General features: G+C 34.0%; 2 protein-coding genes and 1 long non-coding RNA gene across 4 annotated transcripts; 2 read left to right on the top strand and 1 right to left on the bottom strand.

Moving 5' to 3' along the window:
* The first annotated feature begins 30 nt into the window (after positions 1-30).
* Positions 31-8,420, top strand: LOC123560620 (hemicentin-1-like). Its single transcript, XM_053516985.1, has 8 exons — positions 31-354; positions 519-821; positions 2,549-2,833; positions 3,159-3,434; positions 4,987-5,271; positions 7,007-7,291; positions 7,638-7,904; positions 8,263-8,420. The coding sequence occupies exons 1-8, from the start codon at positions 54-56 to the stop codon at positions 8,418-8,420; spliced, it is 2,160 nt and encodes a 719-aa protein (XP_053372960.1). The 5' UTR covers positions 31-53.
* A 224-nt stretch (positions 8,421-8,644) lies between these two features.
* Positions 8,645-13,231, top strand: LOC123561233 (uncharacterized). Its single transcript, XR_008365891.1, has 6 exons — positions 8,645-9,013; positions 9,309-9,635; positions 10,052-10,177; positions 10,691-10,712; positions 11,740-11,828; positions 12,323-13,231. It is a non-coding gene; the product is annotated as an uncharacterized LOC123561233 (long non-coding RNA).
* Positions 13,232-15,048: 1,817 nt separating this feature from the next.
* On the bottom strand, positions 15,049-19,768 carry LOC123560189 (uncharacterized). 2 transcript variants are annotated; one of them, XM_053516519.1, is made up of 3 exons: positions 19,622-19,768; positions 16,163-16,522; positions 15,049-15,860 (listed from the first exon to the last, which is right to left on the bottom strand). In XM_053516519.1, the coding sequence occupies exons 1-3, from the start codon at positions 19,689-19,691 to the stop codon at positions 15,748-15,750; spliced, it is 543 nt and encodes a 180-aa protein (XP_053372494.1). In that variant the 5' UTR covers positions 19,692-19,768; the 3' UTR covers positions 15,049-15,747. The 2 variants fall into 2 exon arrangements, with proteins under 2 accessions (XP_053372494.1, XP_053372495.1); XM_053516520.1 differs by having other exon boundaries at positions 15,055-15,860; positions 16,163-16,519.
* Between the last annotated feature and the right edge of the window lie 3,869 nt (positions 19,769-23,637).

The following is a 23,637-nucleotide window of genomic DNA, read 5'->3' as shown; positions in this document are numbered from 1 at the left end:
TTCATAAATAATCATCTTTATATTTTACAGTTGATGCTTTCACATGCGCAAACATGTCAGAAGTCTTTGCCCGAGTCAATGAAACTGCGCGTTTTAATTATTCAGTTAAAGGTCAAATAGAAGGCGTTGCAACATTTGAATTCATTGGACCAAATGGAATTTTAGGACAATTTTCCTACAATACTAAGAGTGACTACCTGAGCATCCAAAATGGTAGAGATGTACGGATTGACGCGGATTGGAATGGAAATATCAAGGTTACCAAGTCGCATATTACTTCAAGTGATTTAGGACTATATACATTGGCGAAAGTCGGTAGAGAGTCTAGAGACTGTTCTTTTCTATTCATACTAGGTAAAGGAATTTACTTTTCTATTTATTTCAAAGATAACATCTGTTTCCTGCTCATTTACTAAATATAGGTAAGTCCTGCGTGAGATAAAACAGAAATTCAGTAACAAATGAATATGAAAAAAGCTGTATAAAGTTAAAACAGAAGTGGTAATATATGTTTTTAGATAGACCAACAAAACCGAACATTATATCTCAGTACACAACTGTTGGAGAGAATGGCACCTTAATATGTAACAGTACATCGACTACGTATCCTTTGAACCATAGCCTTGGTCTCATCTATAATTGGTGGGTAAATAACGACACAAGTATCAAAAGGAAATTCTATACGTACTCCGGAAACCTGCTTATCATAACAAATCTAACGGAACGTGACGCTCGATTAGAATATACCTGTATTACCAGGGAGAATATTGCTAATGGATACAGCTCTGACGTCAGTGATGAGTTTTGCTTTAACATAACATGTAAGTCTTTGATTCATTTCTATTTTAATAAGGTTGTCGAAAAATACACTTGGTCAGAACAGTATACTGGGCGCATTTAATCTATGCTTTATTAAATACATGATCATTAGTAATCCGTAATATGTTAAAATCTTAATTGTTGATGTTCCCGTCCAAAACCATTTAACACGCCCTAAAACTCAATCTGTTTACCCGTCTGGCCAACACTGCATTACGTCGAAAATGATTAAACCCGTGCCATTATTTGTAATTCTGCGTTTACACTGAGCCACGATGTCCAAGATGTCCACGATTTGAGTGAAGCAGGGTGAGCGTGAGGGAAGTGGTGTCGAATCGTGTTGATCTTGAGGGAACTTGGTGGAATCGTGATGATCGCAAGGATCATGACAAAGAGTTTTGACGGCCAAAAATGTTTCTACGGTTATCCCGGTTTTCGTTAAATCTTGAGAGAGCATGATAGAACGTAGAAATCGTAGTACAGCTTAACAGACCTTAACATAGCGCATCAGACCTTGATGCTCCATCGTAGGGGATCTCGGTGAACTTGGAAACATGATTCCTTAATTTCAAATAGATCTGGAGGCATCCTTACATAGTTGACGTAAGAACCAACATCTCACGCCAGAGTTCTCTGTTGAGAAGTTAAGAGTATTATCCCAATTGGTGCCTTCGGTTTACACTCAATACTGGTCTCGCCCTGCAGGTACTAGGCCCTCTATTTCTTCGTTACCTTCCTCTCTCTTCTATCCTGTTCTGTTCCGTCCCTTGTTGCTGCTGCCGACGATTAACTATATAGGCATACATAAAAATTGCCATTTCGGCATCTTCTTCATCTCTTGGATGCATAGCTCCTTCCTCTTTGGAATCTCTGGAGAGAATGAGAGGATGACCCATGCCTCCTATTTATACTCCAATCGTGCTCAAAACGTGAAAATCTTGATCAAACCATGGCCATATCGTAGGAGAGCTTAACAGAATTTGATAACGTAAGGGATCTAAATAGAACGTGACAAAACGTGATAGCATATCGTGGTAATCGTAAATGAACATGAGAGAACGTGATGAAGGTCGTGGCAGATCTTGACCAGATCGTGTTGGTTTCGTAACAAAACGCTACAGGTAGTAACAAAACGTATTGAGAGCGTAAGAAAGCGTAGGAAAGCGTAGTAATACAAATTGATGCAATAAATCGTGAAGCTCCGCGTTTTTTTTAAATCGTGGACATCGTGGCTAAGTGTAAACGCAGCATAATGCAAAGACAAAATGTGATTCAAATTTAACTGCAGCATTAGCAAAGACAAAATTTGAATCATTAGCTATTTGGTAAATCATGTTAAAGGGCAAGGACGTGTCATGCATCGGTCGAGGTACAGAAAGGTAATTATAATTGATTTCAGTTATAAATAGAAACTATGTTACGATTTGGCTCTAGTTCTAATCCCTACAAAGCGGGTATCTACTCTTACCGCATGTGACTGCCTTCCAATCTTTGGAGAGACACTAAAGCAATTCCAGCAAAATGAATTCATTCATTATTACTATTTTTGTTATGTCGTTCTCAGAGTATCAAACCCGACTGATATGAGTTAAGGATAGAGTAGGGCTGCATATCGTTTATTCTGGTAGCTAAATAAACTGACCCCATTATTCCACTTGACAGTTTGATTCTGTTTCAGTCGTCTTTTTTATTACATTTTCTTGATAATGTTATTACAAAATATTTATAGATGGTCCAGACGAAAACACAACTCTCGTATTGCCTCCTGAATCCTTCTATACACTTGATGAGGGTTCTGTACTTGAGGATATCAGTTGTACCGGTATTTGCTTTCCTTTGTGCTATTACCAGTGGGTGAAAAAGAAGGATAATGCTTCAACTGTTTTTGTCAACAATAGCGGAGTATTGTCCTTAGGAGTGATCGACAGAGCTGAGGCTGCGAAGTACATTTGTACAGTGTCAAACCCTGATAGCATGAGAAACGTTAGTAAAGAAGTTACTGTCATTGTAAGGTGTAAGTGTCTTTCTGTTATTTATAGACAACATTCATGAAAAAAAAATTAAAAAAAATTTATAGGGATTATATAAATAATTTCAAAAAATATACTTTAAAACTGATTTTTGATAAACATGTTTAAATTTTAAATAAAACATGTTATTTCTCTTTTCTGTTCATCTTTTTTCTATATACGGTCGTTAAAAGAAATTATGTATACTTTAAAGAAAATATCAAAAACCATTTTAGCGACAGATATACGTGCTTTATATAATTACTCCGTTTAATGAGAAAAATAATAACATGGTAAGTATGACATAATTAAACTTTTTGTATGATGTAGATGGTCCCGACCATGATACGACCATTTTGTCACCTAACAGAACATCATACACCCTACCAGAGGATACTGTTTTGAACAACATTTCTTGCTATTGCAAGTGTAACCCTACGTGCGAATTCATCTGGAAGAGAGTCAGTGATAATCGAACGATAGCAAGCGGTCAAGAGTTATCACTTGGGCATTTGACCAGGAATAAGGCTGATACGTATGGATGTACAGTCACTAACCCAGATAAAAATGGAGCTGTTTCAAGGGACATCGATATCAGTATTATCTGTAAGTGTCGTTTAGATGCATCTAAAATCAATAATAGATTATAATGCCAAGGATAGGACGTAAAACATTTGATTTAACTACTGAATGTATATTATCAAAACATCTTTTTTACATACAACCTTCAGCGCAGTGTAAATACTATATACGGGACAAATAGTAAAATAGCGTGACCTGGTCTTGTAAATAGCAATAACGCTATAACATTGAGGTGGACGGATAGCTCAGTGGTTTGCACACTGGCTTTCCAATACTGAGGTCGGGGGTTCGATCCCCGGCAGCTACTCCGGAATTTTCATAAACGCTTTTCAGTGTTTCCCGCCTGGCTAGAGGTGTACTGGTCAGGAACCCAGGCAATCCTTGCGTGTATCAGTGCTATACACTGGGCATGTTAAAGAACCAGGCTGTCTATTCGCAACGAGCTAGGCTAAGTTAGCCGGACAAGCCTGTATCTGATTTCTGATCTCTCTGTCGCTCTGGTCAGATCGCTCTGTGTCTGTACTAGTAGAGGATGAATTATGCGCCCTGTGTGGCTATATTTGAACTATGTAAAGCGCCTTTGAACGTGAAATTGATCATGAAAAAGGGCGCTATATAAATATGGTATAATAATAATATAATAATAACATATTTAAGATTTGATTATCTGTTAACTGAAACTGAATAATTTGATTAAACACCTATTTTTATACAATGATATAATCAATGGCGTTGTACATAATAATAATAATTATTACTATAACAATATTAATAATGACAATAATGTCAGCCTTATTTTAACAAACAGTCATGACCGCACCCCTCCCCTTGAGTTCAGTTTACCCCACCCCTATTGCGAGTACCAGTGATTAAAGCATCACATGGCACGCCCAGACGAGCTGCTTATAAAGGTTCAAACCCCTCGGTTAATGGTGCCTTCGTATACTATTTAAGATAGAAATACTACATACTACCCTTCCCATAGAGCCTTACCAACAAATATGTTTAATTAAAGAAACCTCTGAAATACAAATGTTGAACTGAAAAACCTTTTACAAAAATTTAAGAACTTTCACCTGCTGTTTTCGCATAATAAACAGTTATCAAATAATTTAAAACAATGCCGCGAAATCTGTGAAATATAGTGTCTTAAGATTTGTTTTGAATGTGCCAAGTGATTTACTTTTACGTAGTTCTAACGGCAGTTCATTCCAAAGTTTTGGACCAATAAAACAAAAACTTCTATCATTGAATGTTTTGCACTTGTTATATGGAACAACATAAGGTCATTCAGAATTTTCAGACGATCTCAAATCTTGTCTACTAGGAATAAACTCTGTAAGCAATTCTGTTAAATACAGGCGTGCTCTGCCGGTGTGACAGCTATACATGAAAGAAAGTGTCTTGAACTCAATTATTGCATTCACCTGCAGATAACGTATCTGTCGTCAACGAATAAACAAAATACGCACATAGGAAGTGTTACATTCTGTTTCTCTTTAGGTAAACAAAATAATATTTCAATAATAAAAGTGCTCAACTATTGCCAAACCGTTACTTTTAGCGTATTTTGCAGATGGTCCAGATCATAACACAACAATTTTGACCCCATCTGCCTCAACTTATATTGTGAATGAGGATACAATACTCAACGATATAAACTGTTCTGGTGACTGTCTTCCTGACTGTGACTATCAGTGGACAAAAGTAGAGACAATCGGTGTTGAAATTATTGGAAACCAGACTGGAGTTTTATCGCTCGGATTGATAAATAGAACAGCGGCTTCCATATACACTTGCACAGTTTCAAATCCGGAGTTAAATAGAACAGCGACAAAGGAATTGACCATTTATGTGAGATGTAGGTTGATAGTCTTGTTACTTATCAGCAGTAAATCATGAATCTTTTCACATTTGCAATCTTAAAGTGCCGTATGACTGCCGTAAAAAGTCATATTTTGTGTTTTGTCTCTGTGTTGTTAGATCGCCTGAATCTAAGTATTGTTGGATGATAAAGCATAAGTCATTTGACATTTACAATATGTTCGTGAATGATAAAGAGTTCACAAATGTCGCGAAATGTTTATGAACTTTGTCAGAATGTTTGTCTAAATAAAAACTCCGGACGAGTTTAAATAATGGTCATCTGGAATCAAAATATAGGTCAAAATACTAGGTCAAATCATGAGAGAGCCTGAACACCAAATTGTATACTTGATCTGTACGAGGGTGTTTCTAAAAGTTTTGTTACTGACGCGCTTCTATACATAAGACCATGATTTTCATATTTAATTTCTTCTTGTATATATAGAGTTATTTTATACCTACACACACTCCAAAATCTGCTGGAAATAGGGGAAGTAATGGAAACGCTATATGTATTTGAAACAGCGACATACACATACACTTGGTATTTTCTGTGTGTCAACATGGCTAAGGCAGTAAAATTGAAATACGTCCCTTTATCAAAGGGCACATCGCTCTTAAAATTCCAGCAACACAAATCTTTAATGAAGTGAAGAGAATACATGGTCATCCTAACGTGTCATGTTTCACAGTTTTGAGGTGGGTAAAGATTGACCTAAGACATCGTTGTCCTCTAAGAATATCGATGCTGTGAAATTTTATGACGCGAAAGAAGGATGATATTTTGTAGAATAGATAGCTTGTAGGGTGGGAATTTCAGAGCAAACAGTTCACACTTCTGACAAAGCATTTACGTCTCAGAAAGGTCTGTGCTACGACGATCGCTTATTTATTGACCCCTGATTAAAAGAAGGCTAGATAATTATTTTCCAAAAACTTACTATTGAAGCGGTAGAAAACTATCTACCTTACTAACAGATGAAATTTGGGTGTATATGTTTAATATGTTTGATTCCTTTAGACGATCTGACAACAAGCAATGGAAGAGGGTAAATAAAGTAAAACGCTCTAGCAATAGTAAAGCGTCACAAAAGATCAAAAAATTGTTTGTATACAATTGTTTTTAATTATTGTGGTCCAGATGTGCAGAACTCGTGTCAAACAGAAAATATATTACTTTGTCTAGCGTTTCCTACAAGAACAAAGTATTTAATTCTGTTTTGCAATTCCATAAAAATGCACTGGTTTGAAAGGCATTTTCCTCCTTTATGACAATTTTCTAGCCAATAAAAGTATCAACTTACTTCACAACGAAAAGGTAAGAATACTTCAACATCGATCATATTCTCAAGGTATAAGTCTACGCGACAATTTTATCTTCAAGAAATGTTGTCTGAATGGCGATATGACATTAATATGCCGTTGAAAAGTACAATTTATCAGGGTTTGAAGTAGATACCAGGGACAGGCTACTCAGATGCTTTTAGGCAATTGATATCGCGTCTATAAAATGCATTTCTGTTAAGAAGGGAATACTTTGAGGCTGTCATTTAGATAGATTTTATCGAGCAGTTCTTTGGCCCAGTAACAGAACGTTTTGAAGCAACTTTGTATGAACCGTATACGAAATCAATGTAACTGTGTCATCTGTGAAAAGGTTCTAGTAATCACTATGTCATGTCGTAGAGCACGCTTGCAGATATTCAAACTTAAACCCTTAATTTTCTCAGATGGTCCTGATGAAAGCGCAACAAGTTTGTCTCCTTCTACGAAATCTTACACTGTTGATGAGTACTCATTGTTAAGTCCTGTAACCTGCAAAAGTGAATGTTATCCGGACTGCGTGTACAGGTGGACAATGATAGTGTCTGGAGAAAGTGAAACTGTCAACAACACCGGGGTATTGTCACTTGGCATTGTGGAAAGAAGTGACGCTGCAATATACGTTTGCACAGTTACAAATCCTTATATGACACATAGAATTCTTACTAGGGGAATAACTGTAAATGTTAAATGTAAGTTGTTTGTTAGTTAAGTTTATATTCCGTTTTTAAGCTTGTTCCAACAGAAATCGTTTCGTTTATTAAACAATTTTTTCTTCCTTTATAACGTTTCCAATATGGTTTGAACCGCGACTGAATATTTGCTGTCTTATTAATGGCGCCATAATTTATTAGTGAAAGAACTATCAGAGGCAGTACGCATGTCTTCTCATTTTATAATCTGATTGATTTGCTGAGCATTCAATCACAGCATTTTACCTATTATCTGCAATTGTTATAGAAATATTGTAAAAATACAAGCTTTGCGTATGTCGTATTTTAAACATTTCAAATGTTGTATGTTTACTACTTGATATAGATGGGCCAGATTTACCAATATTAAATGTGCAATCACCATTCATTATTACCGAGGGTGATGTATCAGATGATATTATTTGTTCTGCGAGTTGTTACCCTGCCTGCTTCAATATATGGACTAACGTGAGCAATGGCATAAACATAGGGTATGCTGGGACATTTACTTTTGGCACTGTTACCCGATACCAAGCTGGTGTTTATAAATGTACGTCCCACAATATAGACACGAAGAACTCATCACAGGTCACCATCCAAGTCGTTGTTAACTGTAAGTATATAAACTTAATAAAGTATGGATCACCATCCAGGTCGTGGTTAAATGGTATGTAAAGTATAAATCATCATCCACCTCGTATTGAAATGTAAGTACATGAAGTACAGCATGATAAAATTTATATTAGATGGTCGTCATCAAGATATTTCTTTTTTTCTAATAATGATGTACCAAATGTGCAAGACAGATTTATAACTAAATATAAAAGTGTATGTATGTTGTCAAAACCGTCATCAAAATAAATGCAATAAAGTGTTTTCAATGTGTAAATTGTTTGATTTGTTAGTTTGTATATTAAACCTACATAAAATACTCAGCTAATGGTTCATAATTTCATCATTATATGCTCCAGATGTTTCTATCAGAGTATCAACTACAAACTTTACTGAGGGTGCCGGTGTAACTTTGTTTTGTGAAGCTGAAGGCGTTCCATCAAATTATACCTACACGTATTTCATACAGACGTGGGAAGGAACTGAAATACACAACGCTCATGCTGCTTTGACTTGAGCACCAAAATATAGTTCAATCCATATACGTTCTCTTAAGCTACGAGATTCAGGGACATATATCTGCAGTGTTAACAATGGGATCATTGGTGGAAATGGCATTTTAGATCAAAATGCCTCAACCGTTATACATGTAAAAGGCGGGTATTCTGTTTTTTTATTGTTCACGAATTCTTGTATATGAAATAAATAGTAAACGGATACTTGTTTAACAGCGACCGCTCTTTGCATGAGAATTAAGGTCTAACCTTTATCTTTCAGTACTTCCAAAGGTTTTAAAGGGAGATTTGATATTCTTCGGATCAACAGATGGTCTAGCCGTCGTAGTTGTACCTGTTTACAGCGATCCAGTGATAGACACAGCTAGTTTTAAAAGGAATGGCAACTTTAATTTACCTTATGACGAAAAGTATGATATCTCCTATCAGAAAGTGCCATTAAATGTTATGTTTTATGATAAGCTTGTCACTTTGCCGGGAGAGGAAATTCAGATTGCAGTCAATAATTTCACAGAAGATGACTTCGGAAATTATACACTAGCTTTAAGAAACAGTCTAGGACAAACTGTAGTGACAGTTGCTATTCTTCCTGAAAGTGAGTTAACATTTGTGTACACTGTAATTTGTTTTGGTTTGCCTCACCATCTGTTATTCATCATTGCGGTATACTGACATTAATCAGTTACAAAAAGTTAGAAGTTAACATTTTTTAAACTGTAAAAAACAAAGTCATCACTTTTCCTCTTAACCACCTGTCCTCATTGTGTATATATATCTGAAGAATTATAACATACTAATTATTAAATAATAAAATAATTTCATATATTTTCTCAAACATGTTGATGTAGAGTGTAAAAGAAATTAGCTAAATTTGTCTTGTACTTATTCAGGTGAACCTTTTTCTCCGAAAGCTTTTACTTTGAAATGGAGAAAGAACACTCCTACTGTTCTCTGGGAAAAGGACATGAATGGTGGACATGAACAATCATTTGTCATTCAGACAATGAAAGATGGCGCATCGAAGTGGTTAAATTATAGAATTATCAACGAAAATGAAGATGTGTTTAAAACAAATGAAAGTTTTTATCTGACTAATCTTACTAACTTGAAGCCAGGATCGTACAAAGTCCGCATTATAGCCAGAAATATAATCAGTGATTCTAATCCAGTGTATCTCAATTCTTTCTTGACAGTCGAGGCACTCTAAACAGAAACAGGTTATTTGTTTTGTCCATTATATACGACCAAATTATTTATGTTAAGTGGTATTTTCTTACACTTAATAATCGAAACATAAAATAATATGTTTTTCTCTTCCAAAAAAAAAATGAAAATGTTGATGGATGCTTTTGAAATCTTCACTTTAATCTGTTTGTAAAATTATGCCGATCTTACGTGTCTATGAATTATTTCTTACAATATCATACACATTCATTGATACATTAAGAATTCATCATAAGTGATGCCTAGATGACGTAACAAATGATGTCTTTGAGAGAGCCGAGAGTCATCTTACACTGTGAGACAAGGTTGTTTTTCCTGTATTTGTACGAGGCTTAGTGGTTCTACAACATTGGTTCTTCTCTGAAACTGCTATGATTGCAGACTATTTGTTACTTTTTATGGATTTCAGAGGGAAAAGGTAGTGAATTTACTTTAACAGGGCCCATTATAGGAGCAGCTTCCGGTACCTTCTTCGTTATTACTGTTGTTTCTGTTATGGTTGTTGTGATGCATAAAAAACGAACTAGACACAAATGTAAGTATATACGTTTCCTGTTTGTTTAACATGTGTTATGTTTTCATTTTGAGGTCAATATGTACAGTCTTGGAAAACCGCGCGTTTTGCAAGGTAAAATGCATTACAGACATGACAATTTTCAGACGACCACTATGACACTTCTGAGGCCAACTATTCATTTTGTAAAAAGAATGACACTACATCTCTAAAGATAACTTCATCATTTCGTTTTTTGTGATATTGTAACATTTACCCTTAAGATCACGCGAAGCTTGTGTTTTCGTGCTGCCAGAGGAAGTACACTGCACGTACTAACGGCCATAATTCAGTATTTCCAAATAAAATGAATCAGAGATTGAGTGTCACGTGCACGTGTTGACGTTAAGCAATCCTTAATATTCCAAGTAAACATGGAAGGACTTTAAAGCGTCATTCTATCTTGTATAATATATGTGTCTACGAATAATTGTCATTATGTTTATTCTGTTGAGTAAATTTAATAAATTTATATGGATATCAATTTTACATTAGCCGAGGAGTGTACGGATCTACGGTATGTTTTTATTATTTCTATACTATGGTACTGTTTTATTTATATTTTTAAAACATTCTTTATAACGTGTCTATTTGTGTTTGGTATTTCATCTGCTTTGCTATTTATTAACATATTAGTTTTGATTGAGTATTTGACTGAAAGAAATACCTTATTGTGTTAGACAAGTTTTTTAATCATTCTCAAATGGATATTGAAGGATAATCATCTAAGAAACAAAAATATGCAATAAAACCATAGGTCATCAATATTGAAAAAAGTGTTATCTACCCTTGAAAACAGTTTTATGGGTACGTGTGCCACCATGCATCAGTTTCCTTTATTATCAGATATAACCTAAAATATAATGTTTCGAGTATTTTCAAAATTTGATATTAAGACCCTTCATCAGCGAGGAGGAAAATGACAAAAGTGGATAATGGTTTACTTGTAATACACTAAATACTCACTAATTGGTGGTTACTAAATAACTTTCCTCATTTCAACTAATATCATTTATAAAATAAATAATAAATCTAATGAGAACTAGAACGCACCTGCCAAAATGACTGATCCCCACCACAGGACCGACCTAGTTCTTTATGAACAGAAAGTCTAACCATACTGTGTTTTTCTTAATATGTAACTTCTTACTGGCTTTAACACCGTTGACTTAAAATTCATTAGAAGATTTGTTATGTGTTCATTATTAGCGCATGTGTTCAGGTGCTATATAGGCTGCTTTAGCTTTAAAGGCCACGTGTGAATCTGACTGCAACAATGTACTGTTGGGGACACCTTGTATTTTTTTTGGGGGGGGGGGGGGGGGGGGGGGTAGTTTAACGCCGATTTTCAACAGTATTTCAGTCATGTACCAGCGGACAGTTATCATGTACCCGCGATCCGTAGACCAACGCTCTACCTACTGAGCTAAGCGGGCGGGCTACCTTGTAATTTGGTTCAATTTAGTAGCAAATATTATACTGGTTAACAGAAGTTGTTTATAGACGTTGAACGACAATACAGTACGAGTATTTCCATTTTACAGCACACCGTACAACACACTCGAAATCCCAAAAGAAAACGAATATGAGGAACCAGCCTCATATGCTTCGGTAACAGTATACGCAGATACAGGTTTGTTCTTTTTTAATACACATTTGTATTTACATGGGTCTGGAGGTTAACCTAGGTGGATATGAAATCTTATGTAGTTTATGTTACCGATATTAACGCCAAATGGGACGACTGGGATGACATATAGCGTGTTTTCTTCTGCCTTTATAACTATTCTATGGAAACTGTTTTGCTAGTGAGACTTACCTTACATTCTACAAGTCATGTTAGTGTTTATACAGTCATGTGGTTTCAATTGCGAATATATTAGACTTATTAATCTAATGTGTAATGCAAAAGATGAAAATGGAAACATTTCAAACAATTTAACTGTGGTTACAGCGACCCTTAGCCTGTGAGAACTAAGTGATTTCAAGAATTATTCCATTCATGTGTAAAATGCAATTACATTGATATTTATATTATATTTTAATGGCAATATTTACCTTTATAATCTTATTTATGTCATAAGAAAAGAATTTGATAATGTAAATTTATGTTATCTTTTATTTCAGCAAAATCGACGGCAGATATGAACGCAATATACGAAAATGTTGAACTTAAACAAATGCCACACAGACAAAGTTTCAATTATCAAAACATAAATTAATAACATGGCGAAATGAACTGGTGTGTATCATTGAACTAAAAACTTTGAACAAGAATTTGAAATTATATATTCAGGAATATTCTAGAGGTACTGAACTAAATGTTGTTTAATAACATATTCATACACAACTCCAGTACCTGTTTTAAGGTAAAGGGTGTAACGTAATGAGCATCTTTCCAAAATACTTTAGAATACAAAATATAAAAATAGAACGAACATAAAATCAAATGTTAAAAATCAACATTTGTTTACATATTGCAGTGCGCATTATCAATCTGTACATTATATTTACCATTATATTATATCAAGTCTTCACTTCGTGGGTAATACAATTAACAATATATATATTCATACTTTAATTATACTATATATACTGTATACATATACTATAGGAACTTTAATATTGTGTCAGTTTGAGTTTACGTTTTGTTAGAAATGCACTTTCAGTATTTTAAACAAATAGATCTATGAACGTATATTGAAAATGTCTTCAGATTGTGGTACTTGTAGGACACCGGAGAACTGAGCATTTAGTAAACTGTAGGATAGTATACATGATAAAAATGCCGTACATACTGTATGAGGATAATACAAACTCTTTTAACTTCAAAAACGTGTAAGTAGTATATACTAATGCATTACAGAGCCGGTTATAATGGTTTAGCTAATCAGCGGAGCTTTGTATTTTGTTGGGTCCAGAGTCGCATTGACACAATTTAGGTAATATGGCGACTTTTCCAGCTGATTTTGATGGTAGAGGAACTTTATATCAGACATTTGGAGGTACTTTGGTAGAACCAGCTGCATTGCTTCATTGCATTCTACTCCTCAACCCTGACAGGGAGGGAACGTGATTTGATGTCAGTAACGGTAACCACTCCTCCACGAATGCCGCCTAGTAATTGTTTGATGTCTACTAACTGTCTTTAGTTTTCGATACGAACCAATTTACTTTTTTATCTATATCTGATAGTAATGGTATATGCGCATTCCCAGTCAAGATATGAAAGAACTTATTTCGAGGTTCATGTCCTGAATTATTTCTTATGAGAATGACAAAGGAAATAATTTGTTTTTCGAGATAGTGGAAAAGGTGCGAATCGTTAATAATTGGTATGTGTAGTTATTATTATTGTGTTTGTATGGGCATATGAGTCTTAAATTCCTTCGATAAGACTCCAGAAGTCTATCTTTAAAAGAATACCCCCTATATATATAAAATAATCAGTGCTGATAGGGTGTATTTTGAAGATAGACTTCTGAAGTCTTATTAATAGAATTTCAGACTCTTGTAGTTAACGTAAACTTTAGATAATTATATACCTTACTAGTCTCTTTCACTGTCCGCTAAGCCATTAATAAAAGGTATTTATATAGAATTATGGTCACTGTATTAGTAATTCTTTTGTATACCTCCACATTGTGTCTTTATTCTACTAAACCGAATGTTTCAAAATCGTACTTTGTCAAAAGTAGATATTACGTCAAGACTGGACTACATGGAAAGTAAGCTTGTCCTCTGCTGTACATAATATATGAAAAACAAGAAAGTGTAACACTTGTAACACCACCTTACGTTCAATGTAACAATGCACGTAATGTTGCAATTGAATAGAAGTATTTATATATTTCAGTATAAAGTAGCAACCATATGATGATTGATCGATGTCTGAATAGTAACTATTTTGAATAACACAAATTTGGAGTATTTTCTAACAACTAGAAAATTACAGTATCAATGATATATTTACAGTAGAATGTTATCGTTCGGAAAATTGATGTTTAGATATACAATCAATGCAGTTGTTCTTGACACCTATGCAGAAACTAGGTTTTGAAGTCGCCATTCTGTTTTCGGTAAATAGTTCCATTGAAATCATTCTGTAATCAAAGTTCATAAAATATATTAGCAATCTGTTCCAGCAGGTCTCTCTGGACAAGAGTTGACAATGGCAACATGAGCATGATCTTCAGTCTACATCTGCGAGTGTCATTACATTTGTTGTTGTTGTTTTTTTCTCCCGTATTAGGCACACTGCCTTCGAATCTGAAGTAATAGTATTACCAACATTTGGCTACGTAAAATGTGTAGTCTTTCATTTTTTAATCTTTATTTCAATTTTGTGACACAAGGTAATGTGTAAAGCATGTAATTTTACAACATTTCTACATTAGTAAATAGTCATATCAATCCAATACGAAATCAAAAGTACAAATTCAAACATTTTAGAAACTTACGTTTAATTAACTGATATCAATTGTTTATGTACCAATCGCCTTAAAAAGATGTTTTATCGTACTGTAATAAAATATTTACTTACAAAAACTTGAACTTGAGTACGGGTCCTATAGCTGTATACTAGTATATCATTGCTATAATGATCACGCTTCCAGTTACAGTTCCAACCATTCCTCCGTCGTTTAGTTCATGGTCACCTCTATTTCCCGCTATTAAATATTGTACAACAATTAACTACACAGTGTCTGACCATATGTAGCTGCCTAACAAAGATGTATTGAGTTGTAATCGCAATTCATCTTTAAAAGTATAAGTAATTTTAATTTGCAGGTGGTCATAATTACTAGAATGTTTATGCGTTTGAAATAATGCTTATTGGCTGCAGACGTTTTCGTCGTAAGAAGCAAATGTATGAACAATGTACGTTCCAACGTACACATGTGTATGAATATGGGTCAGGGTTTACAGTTTCTTATATACTATTTGGTGAAATTACAACAAATACAAAAACAAGGAAGGGGAGAACAACACGTCGAACACCGGGGTGGTTGATATACTATTTATTAATTGATCATTACTTGGTGAAATGTAAAAAAAAAATGATAAGTTACACACATGATAAAACGCGCATGGATGTATGGACAAATCGACATTTAATTCTTGATCACCATTGAATCTGATTGATCCGATACTGATGGCTCTTTTTCTAGACGTTTTGTAACTATTTTGAAAGCTGCTATTCTTCCTGTTTTGTACGTATGTTGTTGCCTTTTTGTCGAGTGAAACAAATTTACGCTCTAATTAATGTGTATTTTATACAACAATAATGTACCAACATGTACTTTCTAAATGATCTTTCTGTTCAATGTTCATCTACCATGTAATAAGTAAGACATGTATTCATCAATGCCCTAGGCCGTGAATAATACTAAGATTGATAAAACGCATATAAAACTTTTATGAGACATTAAATAACCTCATTATTTCTCGACAAAAATACATATGCATCATCACGCAAGTTTCATTTATTTCATCCTATGTCCGAGTCTGCAATTTAGTCACAAAAAGTAACGAGTACTGTCCTGTGGTAACTATACCTTTACATTAAGTAATGCCGCCGGGTTGCCATTGTAAGTTGCTGTACACTTGTACGTGGTGGCTGATCCCAATGTCATTTGACTGTAACTCAAACCGGCTGGTGCATCTACAAATAAATCATACATGCTTGATATTCTGTTCTTACTTCCATTTTCCATTTACTCTTGTGCTTTTAATTTGACTTTCTCCATTGTTCATTTGGGTGATAAAAAGTACATTTATCGCTTCCCTTTGGGGTTCTAGACAGGGTTATGAAAACTTTTGTTCTAAAAAAAATTCTTGATACAAAATATAAAACTCTATAATATATTTATCTTGTCCAAAAACGCGCATAAATAAATAAAACATCTTACTTAAAATGTCATACTTAGAAAGCGGTATTTGTGGTATATTGGTAATTCAACTTACCATAAACTGAGACAGTTACAGTCCCTGTAACAGAGCTGTGTGTATTAAGATTGTACGCTACAGCACATCTGTATATGCCTGTATCACTAGCATCTACAGGCGTTAACGTAATACTACCATTGCCGTTATGTACGCTCTTAGAACCGGTGTAGTCAGTTATCGTTCCGCTTGTGTCTTGACTGAAGATAGTAGTCAATGAACCTGACGCATCTTCTTTCGACCAGTCTGCAGTGAATATTTCATCAGTGTACGGGATATGCCATGGAATTGTGATGTCACTTCCTTTACATGCGCACACGTCATCGGGGTTACAGTCGAGTTCATTACATGCAATATCTGTCATCTTAGTACCTGCAACTTCTTGAACAAGATGGCATAAATTAAAGAATTGTAGACAAAACAGATTCTAGCAGATAGCTGTTGTAAATTTAAACAAAGGCACATCTTTTCTATTCCTGTATTTTGTTAAACAATGACAGTCGTCATTCTGTCTAAATGAAAATAGATCACGTGATTATATATTATACTATTTGTTCCAATTAACACCCAAATTCAAATTCAAGAGTAACTTGTGGAAACGTGTTCAAAGTATGTTTGCTTTTTTAAAATTACACAGGGAGTTTATTTTTAACTTAATATTTTTCCCAGTGTCAGAAACGCATGACCTCAAATAATTTCTCGTACAGTAATAATGATAGAAGTAGTGATAAATGTGTTTCAATTGTCAGAGCTGGCCAAGAACCTCTAAACTAGTTCACATGATTTAAATATAAAAACCACATTAAGAACGTTTCCTGACATATCCTAACCTTTTTAAAAGCTCTGTTCCTCCTTCTAATTAGTTTCTTAATGTCCTGATTGACTATTTGGATGGAATCCATTTTTCTGTAAGGTTGTTTAAGGTTTTTTAGAAATTTTCCCATAACTCGTCTGTGTTTAGTGCAGAGTATTTATTTTCATTGGTCATAACCTGGTGATAGTCAATTAATGACTGTTTTATTTCCTGCCAGTTTGCTTTTTTATACAAGGAAATTTTTCGAGGTTTCTGGTAACATATCCTTGCGGATGTATTGACTTTTGTTTCTACTATATTATGATCACTGATACCCGGTATGACACTGACCTGATTTACTAGAGTTTAGTTTGTAGTAAGGAATAAGTCTAGAATATTATTTCCTCTAGTTGGTAAGTTGACCATTTGGGTTAGGTTTGAGTCATTAAATGTTTCAATAACCTGACGGTAGAAGATGGGGTGCTTACATTCAGGGGATGGAATGCTGGTGTCCCAGTCCATTTTTGGGAGATTAAGATCCCCGGCCACCCAGACATTTGAAAAATTTTATCAACCTTTTCAAGGGATTTAGTAAATTCCGCAAAACTGTCAATGTCTAATTCGTGTGACTTGTAATAAGCACCAATAACTAGGGACTTATTGTCCTACCAGGTCTAACTTTACCTAAAGGTCCTCACACTCGGACTGAAGTTCGGGCATTTCTTGGGCTGTGATACAGTTTCTAATTGCAATGAAGACCCCTCCGCCTAGCTACTTGATTCGGTCGCGACGGAAGATAGAGTAACCTAGGTCTGAGTCAAGTATCTCACTAGTGCGATGCTTAGGTTTAAGCCTGAACTCGGTACCTACCACAATATCTTTTCATTAAATCTGCATTAATGTATTTTCGTTAATTTCTTTTTATTAGTTTTGATTAACAATACATCAGTCAAAATAAGTTGTTAGGTTAGGTATACGGAATGAAATATGAATCATTGCCAAAAATCTCAGACAGGGTGTTAGATTGTATTGGTTTGTATTATTTAAAGATCAAGGCATAGATGACTGGACAATGCCGTAGGGTCTGCGTTATTGGTATACAAATTCCATTCGGTGTTTGCCAAAATATCTACATAACTTAATACAGTCAAATTATCTTTGCAAGTAATTGACGACACACTTTATTTAAACGTTTGTTACTTCCGCCTCCCACGTCCGAATTATTCCATACTTTCGGTACATGTCGCCTTGACGTGTTTGTGCATTTTTTCTGTTAAACAAGTGGTTTATCAGTGCACACATCAGCGGCCAAATTCAAATCATGAGAAGTGAAAACAGCGACAGCTTTGGTTATGCGTATCCATGGTCTATGTTATTTTTAACAGGCCTCATATGTCAAACTGCGCCTCGTTTTAATATCTAAAATGAATTTTACAATGGGCAGATCAGTGTAAGGACCACATAGGCATATTTGAATAATTTAATAAATGAATATCAAAAAGTGAAATAATTGCATAAAAACGTTCGAATACTGTAAAAATAGATACAGAAAATTGATCTTTATATATATATCTTTTCTTTATAGCAATACTTTCTTATGCTTTAATTTAGGTGTATTCAAAAAAAAAGCGCCTATATATTATATTGAAAGAAAAAAAAAGCGTTAAATTTATTTTCCTATAAATATCATTGATGTAATGATATCAAAGATGGTCATTGTAGTCTGACGTCATTCACACACAAAAAAAATGAGCAAATGACATTATTTGAAAAATCTTTTTCATAATTGTACAATAAAGTTTAAAAATGAAGATTGCTAAAACTGTTTTTTTTTGTTTTTGTTTTTTTTTTTTCAGACCACAAAGATCAAAACTGATTCCTCACGACTATATATTTTTCACTCGATTTAACGATATTTGAAATAAAAAATCAGAGACAATATTGTTATTGGGAAAAATCCAACAAGATAAGCCACGTTCCAAAAACGCAACCTCACACAAAACAAACGCACCAGGACAATATCACAATGGGGCATCGCTTTGGAACGATCAGTGGCAAAACCACCAATGGAGAGTCTGAACCGGTTAATTGTGCACCTAACCTCATTCTTACCCCCACCATGTTCCAAAGTCACAGAAAAGTATAAATAAAAGTTAACCCCGTCAGGTGATTTTCAATGTCTGGCTGTTCTATTAAAATGAAATTAGTGAAACTATCGTTATCTTGGAAATGATTTAGATTTTCTAATACTTATGGAAAGCAAACCACTTACTGTAGAAGCAAGCTACCGTAAAAAATGTAAATTTTAGAATTACGACAAGTCATGTAAACAAAGTAATCGTTGTAAGATCTTTTTTGTATGTATATTTGAAAACAATAGCTTGGTGTATTGTTTAAATATTCAAAGGAGTATTGATGGAAATAACAAAAATTAATCCAGTCAATATATACTCGAGTGAAATAGAAAACAAAACTATTCATCAAGGTAGGAATTTGCCTCAGTAATTCAATTCAGAAAAGAAAAGCTCAAATTAACTTAATCTCATTTCAATGTAGAACCCTGTGGTTTTAAAAGAAAGAAACTAATGTAATGTATGAAACAAGATATCGTATATCATTACAATTATCATTTATCGTTTTTTATTTAATTATTTGATTTGATTTAGATAACTATATTATTCACTTACCTAAACATCCATGCTTTCTGAACGATAAAAACAGCATAAGAAGTAAAAGCACCGTGACTATCCTTAACATTTTTCATATCAAAAATTCAAAACTAGTTTGAACACTTGTCTATTCTTTATACATAAATTCTACCGCGATATGGAACATTGGTTTACTCTATTACATGTGCTTATTTTTAGATATGAATTGTAGTTTCGTTATTAGACAACAACCAAAACTTAACTTAAAAATGCATGATAAATGAATATAGGTAGATTAAGTAATTGCAAGTGCAGTTATACATTTGATTTGAGATATGACTGACTAATGTGGCATTATAACCATTATAGTTTCGTTTATAATAGTATAATTATAGTTCTGTAATGAAGATTGTTGAGTCTGTAAAAAACAGTCATATTTATGAACATCTGCACGTTTGATAAACCGTGATGGAGTAACGTCATTTATCCGGAAGACGTAGCATAAACCCTGGATTCGGTCAATGAAGATGAAATTCTTTTATGAATTAATGGCAACCCGAGAGAACATTTAAATTAGTGGCACTGTTACTGTCTTTTTAAAATTGAGATATGATATTAAAACATCTGACACGATCAATAATTCAAAGTAATGTCTTAAAATAAGCTTGAGATGTGCTGTTGGTCAAATATCTCAAAAAAAAAACACAGACCTTTATATTTCATTTCACCACATTATAAACAATAATGATTATGTTTATTTACGACTGCTTTGATATTTACACGATGTCGCAACCGGATGTAACGGGTGATATCTATTTGTAAATGGTGTAAATATCATTTAATACTAGTATCTATAGGACGGTTAGACGCATGTATTGATTTAACCATACGATCATCAAACTAATATTTGGGTTGTACATAGGACATTTTTTGTCACTCTCCTATTGACATTGATTATTTTAAAAAATTCAAACTCTGCAAAAAGCCGACAGACTGAACCCAAAACCAGTCTGCGGAATTTCTATTTTTGCAAATAAACATTCCGCAAAAGTAATATTACCTCTTTTTGAAGGAGTTTCATTTTGTTTCACGTGAAATACAAAGTCCTCTACCGTAGTAGTAATCAAGCTCTAATATTGAACCTAAACTGAAAATTATGCATAATTTCGAAAAAGACCAAAATATTCAAATCAAAATTATCTTGTTCTTTTCAAATTAATGTAGAATCTTTGCTGTTGTTCTTTTAAACCTATTACAGAATCCACCATCTGCGACTGACGGACAAACAGAACAACAGAAAAAATAAAAATGAATTGCTTATTCTCCGCACTATCTTCAACATATGTTCCATCAAATACGACTTGTGTACTTTTTAAGATATTGCAGGATTTTCTGATCCATATCATCAATCAAGGGACTCTAATACTACTTGGCACAAATATTTCCAATAATAAGACGACATATCATGCGCAATGTGCAGACCGTTAGCTCTAAGGTCAATGACATTTGTGGGTCAAATGTCAACATCGCTTTTTTTATTTTGGACTGTAAATTAACCATCCATGAAGTGATTTCAGTGTTACTTGGCACAAATTTTCCCCATAATACGACAATGCTTAAAAGTCAAGGTCATACTTAGAAATCAAATGTGGAAATGCTATTAAGCGGGTCTGTCTCATGCTAGTGCCATGCTAGATATCCAGATCCCTAGCTTAAAAGTCAAGGTCACACTTAGTGGTCAAAGTTCAATACGATTTTTAATATATTGCACAATACTGTATATGTGTATTTGATAATAATCACATTACTGGATTATAGCGCAGTTGAGATAATTTGCCACTTTCTAGCAGGGCAATTTGTATTGCATGGCAACACTTCAATCACTTGTGTACATGAAGAACATGATGGGGCTTGATATTTAGGTTTGATGCCTCATGAACCTATTTAAACGCATAGGCGATGTTTCTGCTAATGATCCTTTTGCCCAACTATGTTCCTATATTTGTGGCTGTTTTTCTCGTTGACTTTATGTAAAAAATTACTTCATCTTTGTGTTAAGCTGAGCTTCATAAGCAAACGAAAAACACAGAAAAACTTAGAAATTACTCTATAATGAATTAAAGAGGTAACCCGGCATTTGCTATTTTGCAAATTGTTTAAAATTTCAGAACTGTACGTTCAATAATTTTTAAATTACTGGCAAAAGAACTATGACGGGTTAGCTGTATTGATCAGTATATATTTTATTGTTCTTACTTTGAATGACATGTTCGTTACATTATGAATGAACATCACTTGGTTCTCAAACAAAGGGTTCTCAAAACATTTCAACGATAAGTGCGTGACATTTTGTATGAAGAAGCAGAAGATCCAACACAAAAGACATCTGACATTCGAGCTTCGCACTTTTGCTTGTCTACTTAGTGGTCTATAAATGTGAAAGAAGAAATGATCTTTATGATAAAGTAATGTTGAAAATTACAGGTTGAATGTCATTTCTAAGTATCTGTGTTTGCACAGTCTTTAGGAGTGATTGTAATTTACATAACGTAGTAGAAATTGTTAAATCCTTCTCAGAACAAAATGCGATAGGCGAACGTGTTGTTTCTGTTACATGTAATAGTATTTAAGATTTGCATAATGTTTCCATATTTAACTGAATACACAAAATGAAAATAAGTAAGTGTGTTACTTTTCAGCATAGGCTTCAAGGATGGATCCAGATGGCGCGTCAAATTGATTCATTAAATTTAGAAATTAAAGATATTAAGGTCAATATTTTCAATTATATATCATTTTACATTATTTACATATTTACAAATGATTTTTCCATGGGTGACAAGACCCAGGATTCTACTAGAATTTCCGCAGATCCTATTAACAAAATACGTCAATTAGGTTACCATTTTCTTACGATAATTACCGTAAACTATGACGAGGCAACAAAAGGTAATACATATTTTAATCACGATATAATCGTTTTTGAAAGCTGCTCATCGGCCACTACGATGGATAAACATCACATTTTCAATGAGCGGTCCTGTTATACTTATTTTAAAGTTCTGCAGGATTTTCATGGCACAATGAAAGTGCTATGAAATGGATGTCATGAAAGAGTAATGAGGACGGTAACATTTTTAACAGTATCGAGTTACAATTACGAATGAAAGCGGACGTTCTGAGCATTTTATGTTTCTTGAAGAAAAGAATAAGTGAAATTTTAAAACATAATTTATGTTTAATTGTATATGAAATTGTGCCCTAAAAGTGCTTACTTATAATAAATGAATACTCAATCAAATGTTTATTTTTTATCATTCTATATATGTTATAGTTTCTCCGCGTCCGTTGCGACAATTAAAACATAATTAAAAGTTTTGAGCAATACGTTTCCTGCAGACGAAGGCGACCATCATTTAGTATTTCGTCTTATCTTTCATATCTATTTAAGAAAATACAGATAACGTTGCAATTAAAGTCACAATTAAGAAACTAAAGCATTTCGCACCCTACCCACCTCAGCGACCGACTGATGACGTCATCACACTGTATTAACAACAACAACAACATTGCGTTGAACAAGATAATATGGTATCGGACAAGTGAATGCAGTATGTTAACATAATGGTACGTCAAATTAACATGATAATATGGTCGGTAGACAAGACAGAATAGCAAACGGACAAAATAGCACAGCCTTAAAAAAGTTAACACATTTATTTTAAAAATGACATGTCCTTTTGACAAGATAATATGGTCAGTAGACAAGACAGTACAGCAAACAGACAAAATAAGACAACTATTAACAAGTTAATACTGTATGTAAACATAATGGCATGTCCGTTTGACAAGATAACATGGTCAGTAGACAAGACAGTATAGCAAACGGACAAAATAGCACAGCTTTAAACAAGTTTTAGTATTGTATGTAAACATAATGGCATGTCCGTTTGACAAGATATTATTGTCAGTAGACAAAACAGTATAGCAAACAGACAAAATAACGCAGCTTTTTACAAGTTAGTACTGTATATTAACAAAATGACATGTCCATT

The sequence above is a fragment of the Mercenaria mercenaria genome, chromosome 10, assembly GCF_021730395.1.
Source record: "Mercenaria mercenaria strain notata chromosome 10, MADL_Memer_1, whole genome shotgun sequence".
In the NCBI taxonomy this organism is placed as follows: Eukaryota; Metazoa; Mollusca; class Bivalvia; order Venerida; family Veneridae; genus Mercenaria; species Mercenaria mercenaria.
Note: the sequence above shows the minus strand (reverse complement) of the source record. Positions and strands in the feature narration are given on the sequence as shown.